The sequence below is a fragment of the Raphanus sativus genome, chromosome 8 (genome assembly GCF_000801105.2).
Source record: "Raphanus sativus cultivar WK10039 chromosome 8, ASM80110v3, whole genome shotgun sequence".
Classification (NCBI taxonomy): Eukaryota; Viridiplantae; Streptophyta; class Magnoliopsida; order Brassicales; family Brassicaceae; genus Raphanus; species Raphanus sativus.
The window spans coordinates 22,924,844-22,933,452 of NC_079518.1; the positions used below are offsets into that span (position 1 = coordinate 22,924,844).

The 8,609-nt window shown below is 29.7% G+C and overlaps 1 protein-coding gene across 1 annotated transcript; it reads right to left on the reverse strand.

Annotated features, from left to right (window-relative positions):
- Positions 1-2,762: 2,762 nt before the first annotated feature.
- LOC108831615 (F-box/LRR-repeat protein At1g48400-like) lies at positions 2,763-4,864 on the reverse strand. The gene is made up of 3 exons (XM_056992279.1): positions 3,661-4,864; positions 3,442-3,582; positions 2,763-3,338 (listed from the first exon to the last, which is right to left on the reverse strand). Exons 1-3 carry the CDS (start codon positions 4,636-4,638, stop codon positions 3,009-3,011), a joined length of 1,449 nt encoding a protein of 482 aa, XP_056848259.1. The 5' UTR covers positions 4,639-4,864; the 3' UTR covers positions 2,763-3,008.
- Between the last annotated feature and the right edge of the window lie 3,745 nt (positions 4,865-8,609).

The following is an 8,609-nucleotide window of genomic DNA, read 5'->3' on the forward strand; positions in this document are numbered from 1 at the left end:
TTAAAACAAAAAATAAATCCGCCCTTCTGAGGGCGGGTCAAAATCTAGTATATAAATAAATATGTATCTCCTTCTTAAACGTGTGAGAGATTAAGGCACTTAGTGTATCTCCCATCTATCCTATTCTCTTCCTACAAGATCTTTTTCCCTAAATATGTTGATTTTCTCACGATCCATGTAAGGTTTCTCGGAGACATTAGTTGTTGCCATCATCAAAAATCACTAATCGTTGTAAAAATCGGAGCCACCTCGCACCATCTTGTGGTTTTTCTTACAAGAGTAGTTTCCATCCATATAATTGTTCTTATTTATCTCGTGTTTTGGAAGCAAGGAGAAAATAGTTTTTTTGCAAGAATTATGTTGTTTAAATTTTTATATATTAAACTCTTTGGTTTTTCGGTTATATTTGAAATAACGGAACCCGAATTAAAAATAGCCGAACCCGACCGGAAATTTAGAAATACCCAAACAAATTCTATATTTTTATACCAAAATATCTGAACATCTGAAATATCTGATCCGAATCCGAATACCCACCTCTAATCTGAGCATAAATTTCTTTTAATGATTATCAACATATTAATATAAACTATTATTTTAGTCTCATATTTCTAAACCTACACATTGCACATAAACTAAAATACATTGTATAAAGTATAGATTTCACAGAACATGTTTGATTTATAAATGTGTATAAAATGTGATTAAGATCTCTTAAATGAATATTTACCTGCTCTTTTAGTTACAAAAAAGTATTTACCTGCACAAACGTTTTCATATTTGATTCCTGTATACATCTACAGCAAATTTCATAGGTAGTTAAGTAAAGTTAACAAACTTTAAAATAATATATAAATAAATACTTAGTAAATAATTTGGAAGCTGCTATCCCTACAAAGTTTCACATATGTTGTAATGGAATTTAACTGCAATCTCATTACCCTAATACCTTTTCAAGTTTTTTTATCAAGTTTTGTTTCACAAAAACTTGAATTCTATTTCCTTACTATATAGAAAATATATACAAAGCTGAGTTCGTTTATTTAAACAGTTCTAAATATCATAACTAAAAATGTAAATGGGTTCATACTATTTTCAACAAGAATATAGTTTCATAAATCGAGAATAATTTCATCTGTACTCTGTGAAACAAAAATCTGATTTTCTAATCCTTCGAGAAAAACCAAGTTACAAAATAGAAATATAATCTGATAAAATCTTTAACTGTATGCGGAAGGAATATAGAAAATTATTATAGAAAAAACTATAAGGCAAAGGATACTCTCTAAAAGGTACTATGAGAAACCACATCTTATGGGCTTACTTCAATGCTGGTTCATCACTCGTACCGGTGGAGTATAGGTTGTTCTTTCTGAGTTTTCTTAAATAGTTTTAGCATTCTTTCTAGCCTTTGTATATAACAATTCTTTTTCAGATGATCAATAAATTTAAAATCTCATAAAAAAAATCATAGAAAATTATTTTTGGAAAAATAGAAGACCGCATTTGAATAAGATCTTTGCCATAGTCAAAACTCAAATAAAAAAATAAAGAAGATGAAACCACAGAGAGATAAATGAATTATCTTATTTTCATAAAATTATGTCTATAAAAATTAATTTAATTATATATACTTTATAAATGTTTTTATTAAAACTTATATGTATATAATTTCTAATTTCCAGTAAATAATTATTTTAATAAAATTAATTTCTAACTTTCAAAGGCAAATCAAAATCTATTTTAGTTTTCACTGCAGAGGCATCATCTATAGTATTAAAATGGCTCTTTCTTTGTAGGAATTTTTAACCCTACGACAGAGTTTAATCAAAACTAACCTTCTGCTTTGATAAAAACGACCAATACTCTTGTCTGAGAGAATGCGATGGAAAAGTCTTTGCCGATTTCATGCAAAATCAATAGAAATCGATGTTTCTGCAATCATTCTTCCACAAAATAGTTATGTGCTTTAGAGCGCCAAAATGAGCATTTAGTATTTTGTTAAGTCAGAGAACAAAAAAACCGTTTAAGGACCTGGTTCTGTTTTTTCACACACAAATGGTGTGTGACATAAAAACTGGAAACCATTAATATTGGTGTTATGAGCTTCCCGTATGTGCTTTGACAAACTCTGGTCAATTTGTAGGATCTGTCAAGAGTACATATGTAACGTGTATGTATGCCAAATTTTAATGGCAATTCTCGTAAATAGATTTTTTCTATGTTTTTGTCGTAAAAATAGCACATAAGAAATAAAATGACAAAAATATTTTATTTAAAAGGTCAAAAGACTACTATACCATAAATATATAAAAAATAAAAAATAAAATAAAATATATTTTTTATAGTTTCAGATTATATGTTTTCAGATTTGAAATCTTTTATAATTTTTTTATTTTCTGGAAATTGTTTTTACAAATTTTCTTTTTATAATTCGAAAATACTTTTTGAAACTTGTATATTTCATATTTTTTTAAAAAAAATTTAATATTTACTTTTTATTTTATAAAATTTTAAACTTTAATTCCACAGCCCCTTAACTCTAAACTCTATGGGTATAACTGTAAACTAATCTTTTTAATAAAATATTTTGATCATTTTTTTCTTGTGTGCTATATTTGTGATAAAAAAATTAGCATTGCTATCTTATACATTTTCTCAATTTTAATTGATTCATTTGATATTTAAACCAGCAAGGCAGTGATTGAAAATTTCTGTAACTTCTTATTTCAGGTGGAATTGCTCCTACATCAACAGAAAAATAAACGTAAAGTATCAAAAATAGTTCAGTCAAAGACAAAGAGTTCATCAATTTGTTCATTGGTGCAAATCGTCCAGATACCAAAGGAAATAGGGTTGTGGGCAAGACACTGTTGGTTCTACTACAAACAAATGCATATGGACATAAAAGATCACACACATACATGAGAAGACTTAAGGTTCCTAGCGAACGGTTCATTGGTCTGCAGAGTTTCGATAACGGTTGGAATCGCTGTGTCACTGCAAAATTAGATGAACACGATGTTGCACTTGGATGAAAGTCTTGGGAGAGACAGCAGATTAGCTCGCAAGAACTCACCGCTGTTGTTATTCGCGTCTGCGTCAACACAAACTTTCACAGTTTCAAGACATTCCAACTTCTCCAAGAAATGTTTCATCTGTTTAAGTTCTTGAAAAGAACCTCCATACTCTGAAATCTCTAGCACCTTCACTTGACATGTCGATAAACAACAAATCTCTTCATCCTCCTTCACAATTCTCCTCTTCTTATTCTTATGCTCGTCAGGGCTGCAAGGGCATGCATCTCCGCATCTACTTGTTACTCTGTGCACAAGACCCTGAAACCAAAGACCAGTTAGACATGAAATCAAGAAAGAGACCAATGATAATGGGAAACAATAAGCACAACAGAAAACACAATATATTACTGAAAGTAAATACCTTAATGACTAAAGTGTGTAGATTTGGACAGCTCTCGAGCAGAATAGGCATCGCTTGCCAACCTTGTGACTCGTCACTCTCGATAGATAAAGTAAGGAGGTTGTTGAACGCGGGCATGGACTCACAGCAGAGATGAAACAACTGACATACATATGATCATCAAATATAAGTTACTAGCTCCACAAACCAAAAAAAAAAAAAAGTAAGAATAAAACTGACCTCAAGAGACTCGGGAGATAAGTGAAGGGTCGTAACGTTGCTTATACCCGCAACTAAACCTGTAATATTAGCAGCAGATACACCTTCCGGCCGTCCATCATCATAATAACAGTCATTGTCAGAATCATAATAATAAACATGCTCATCATAGACGCTTGAATCAAATAACATGAGATCCAGCCTGGCTTCGACGAGCCTATCCAAATCGACAAAATCATACTCGTTGGTGACGAAAGCAGAATAGTCAAGGAACTCAAGACTTGGTGCTTTCAAAAACACATGCGTGGCTTGAATATCCGAAAGCTTAGCAATAATCACTAGCCGCCTGAGGGGTGCGCTTTCCACGTACAATGCGCAACATGGCAGAGCCCAAGGATGAGTTTCGGTTATGAGTAAGTCTTCAAGGACAGGGCAGCCATCGAGGAGCAGGCCATAGTTGGGCCCATCAAGCAAATTTGATAAGAGAGAAAGCGATTTGAGCGCTGGAAGAAAAACACGATTGACTTGGAGACGATATTCACCAGAGAGTGTGAGCTTAACCAGTGTGTTGCTCGTGAACAGCTCTCTCGACAGATAAAAACCTAAACCATGATCGCGTGGGGTGGCGTGCAGGTGTAGCTCCGTTAAACCGCGTTCCAGCGCAGTCCAAATCCAACGGTTGACACGAGAGAAATCATCGTCACGGCCTCTTCTAGGAATATGAGAGAGAGAGAGTTTATTGATGGTGGGAGTTTTGCTTAACAGAGCAAAAGTCTTGTCTACGAAATCAAAGAAGAGATGTGAACAACGTGTTGCTTCTTCTTCTTCGTTGGGATAAACAACCACCGACTCATCAAAGCAAAGGCTGTCGATAAGACCTAGAAGATTCCTCCACCTCCTGGACAGAACCGATGTGGAAGCAGCCTCTTTTGTCGGAGCTAAAGACAGGATTTTGCCAAGAATCTCATCTGGCAAATTGCTGATCAAATCCGATTCCATACCAAATCAATTAAGATTTGCAATTAAACCACGATTAGGGGATAATCACAGATCGAATTGAAAGAGATGGTAATTCAGGAAGATGATTTCAGACAAACTCACAGATCCGGAGGGGAGGACGAAGGTTCCATTCCAGATCTAGTGTTATAGTTTCCTGTTTCCTGTTTCCTGTCTGCTAATCGATTGTTTCCAGCTTTAGTTGTAGTTTTTCTATTTTTTTTAATTGGGAAATTGCCCCTATGATGCACAATTTATAATTCACGATTTAACTATTTCACTTTTCAAGTAACGACAAAAAAACCTAAATAACTAAAGTACCCTATAGCCTCTTTAAATTAATAATCGATAGATTAATATCTCTATAAATTAATATAATTTCTTAGTTCCAAATTGAGTTTTTGATTTATTTAGTATCTCGATAGATTAATAATCTCTATAAATTAATAAAAAAATACAGTAAAACCTCTATAAATTAATAATGGTGGGACTACACCAAAATTATATTCTTTTATTAATTTAAAGAGGTTATATTATACTATTTTAATCTATTTTAGTTTTCACTGCAGAGGCATCATCTATAGTATTAAATTGGCTCTTTCGTTGTAGGAATTTTAAACCCTACGACAGAGTTTAACAAAAACCAATGTTCTACTTTGATAAAAACGACCAATACTCTTGTCCGAGAGAATGCCATGGAAAAGTTTTTGCCGATTTCATGCAAAATCAATAGAAATCGATGTTTCTGCAATCATTCTTCCACAAAATAGTTATGTGCTTTTAAAGCGCCAAAAAGAGCATTTAGTATCTTGTTAAGTCAGAGAACAAAAAACCGTTTAAGAACCTGGTTCTGTTTTTTTCACACCTAACAAATGGTGTGTGACATAAAAAGTGGAAACCATTAATATTGGTGTTATGAGTTTCTCGTATGTGCTTTGACAAATTCTGGTCAATTAGACGATCTGTCAAGAGTACATATATAATCTTTATACTAGGTGATGATCCGCGCCTTGCGCAGGGTGAAGTATTTTATAAAGTTACTAGATTTTGATCCGCCCTTAGAAGGGCGGGTATATTTTTTTTTTTACATTTTTATAAATTTAATTTTTATATTTATGTTTTTTTTTTACGTTTTTCATTATATAATATCAATATACTAAAACAGGAATATGACCTATTGATATATGTGTAGTCAAATTATTTTACGATAATTATTAAAAACTCTTATTAATTATTTAAAAGAAATATTATACAAAGAAAAATATAAATATGATTAAAAACATAAATATAAAAATTAAATTTCTAAAATATGTAAAACAAAAAAATATACCAGCTCTTTTAAAGGCGAATCCGAATCTAGTCAATACTATTAAAATAGAAACATAACATATTGATATATGTATGGTAAAACTATTTTAATACAATGATTAAAACCTCCTATTAATTATTTAAGCGAAATGTTATACAAGGAAAAACACAAATATGACTAAAACATATAAATATAAAAATTAAATTTCTATAAAACTAAAAAATATAAAAAGGCGGGTCCAAATGTAGAAATCTATTTAAAACCCTTTAAACTAAAATCTGTAGAATATCGGATCATGATAATAATTTTAATTTTAATTTTAGTTGTTTAGTTTTAGTTTTAATTTTATTTTTTAAAGAAACATAATTTTTATGTTTGTGTGTTTGTATAATCATATTCTGTATGATATGAATTTAATAGAATAGATAAGTTTTGTAAGTATGTACATGTATCATATGGTAAGGCTTCGTCTTTTTGTCAATATTCAGTCCAAATTATTTGTTTTTTTTATTTGAACATAAAAACAGGAATGTAGGGAAGTTACGAACGGTTAACAATATTCGAAGCCCAAATTATCGTTTCATATGCCGAGGAAAGTTACGAACGGTTAACAATGCTCTAAAGGACCTTTTATTAATTGGTCATACATGATAATTAATAGAATAAATTTTGACCCGCCCTTAAAAGGGCGGGTAAATTTTTTGTTTTACATTTTTAAAAGTTTAATTTTTATATTTGTGTTTTTAATTATTTTTGTTTTTAATTTGTATAATATCTTTTTAAAATGATTTATAAGAGGCTTTAATAATTATAATATTTGTATAATATCTTTTTAGCCAGTTACGTGATTAATGACCATGATTAAGAAATTAAGAAATATAATTATACAGTAATGGGCGTTCACAAAAAATACGATATCAAATCATATTGAATCATACGCCCTTTTGGGCCGTTACGTGATTAATACCCAGTTACGTGATTTGGCAGTTATATTAATACAAAAAAGTATATTAAAGATGTATTTAGTGGCAGTTATAAAAATTAAAAAGTGGACATAACTCCATATTGATCCGCTCTTAAAAGGGCGGGTATATTTGTTATTTTATATTTTAAAAAGTTTCAATATTTATATTTATATTTCTATTTTTAGTCATGTTTTTTTTTTCATTGTATAACAATGATATTTTTTTAAATGATTAATAAAATCTTTTAATAATTGTGTTAAAATAGTTAGATATATCAATAGGTCATGTTTTTGTTTTAGTAGTATTGATTTTAACAAAGTATAGTTACAATTTTTTTAGTAATCAAGTTAGCAATTATATAGATACAATTATATGTTTTTCAATAAACTTTCATGATTTGATTTCATATATGATTTACATAACATTTGAATAGAGTGTTTAGCAAATAGAATGATAAATTGAGAAGAGTAAATAATCATACAAATTTGCATAAAACCAAAAAAGATGTATTTTTATAAAACATAACCGTTGCTTTGTTAAAAAGAATCATAACAACTGCCATATATAAAACGTTTTTTGACGAAGTGGATCCGTTAACTAAGGAGATAAAATAAAAATGTTATTAAAACATATATAAATTATTAATGATGGACATAACTTTTATCAATAGGTCATGCTGAAGAATTAATAGAATAGACTAGATTTTGACCCGTCTTTTAAAGGGCGTGTATATTTTTCTGTTTTAGTTTAGTTCTCATATTTTTGTTTAATTTGTGATTATATTTGTATTTTACTTTATAATCATATTTGTGTATAAATCCTAATCAAAATATATTTTATTAAATAATAGCTATTTAAAAATTGATCCGGTATACGTTCGGTTATGACTGGGTTGCTAGTCGAACCCGCCAACCCGCGGGTTTCAATTTTGTTTTGGTCAAAAAATATGATCCGCACAAACTACAAACAAATAATGTGTACCGGCACCCGCCCCATTTAATTTTGCGGTTATTCACGGATTATAAATTTTTTAAAAATAATTATTTCATTTAATTATTATAAAACATATAAAATATATATTTATGATTAAAAATATATTTTTAAAATTGTTTTTTAATTACCATATTTTAAAAAAACTGTTTACTTTTTTTATTTTTATTTTTAAAATAATTTTCGGGTAGGTAAGTACCCGCAATCCAAAATCTACCAACCCGCACCCACTCCGAATAAAATAACCCGCATCCGCAAATCGATTTTTCAAACAATTGAACCAAATTTATGATCCGTCCTTAAAAGGACTTATATATTTTTTTTTTTTATATTTTTTTAAGAAATATAATTTTTACAAAATCCAGACTGTAATCAATTATATTCCTGAATATTTATTTTTTCTTTAGGATATATTTAATTTTTCTCTCACATCTTTGAACCTATAAATGTAGTTGCAAAAAAATTTACAAAATTCGAAACTGAGATTAGTATGATAAGGAGTTCGATATAGATAGACCTTTAAAATATGAGTTTAAGTTCCATGATAAAAAAGTTCGATATACAAAAATATGACATTTCTAAAAAAATAGAAAGTTATCATCATGGAACTTTTTGTTGTTGCAGTTATATCTCGACATATATAAACAGTTATCTATAGGTTATTGCAATTATATTTATAGGTTCCATGTATTTTTTAAATTAAATTCAAC

What these genes read in the sequence shown, in the direction of transcription:
- LOC108831615 (XM_056992279.1), bottom strand. Translation starts at nt 4,638, where the DNA reads ATGGAATCGGATTTGATCAGCAATTTGCCAGATGAGATTCTTGGCAAA. An exon ending in TATCTCCCGAGTCTCTTGAG is followed by an intron (nt 3,583 to 3,660) that starts GTCAGTTTTATT and finishes TATGTATGTCAG; the next exon opens with TTGTTTCATCTCTGCTGTGA. An exon ending in TACACACTTTAGTCATTAAG is followed by an intron (nt 3,339 to 3,441) that starts GTATTTACTTTC and finishes CTTTGGTTTCAG; the next exon opens with GGTCTTGTGCACAGAGTAAC.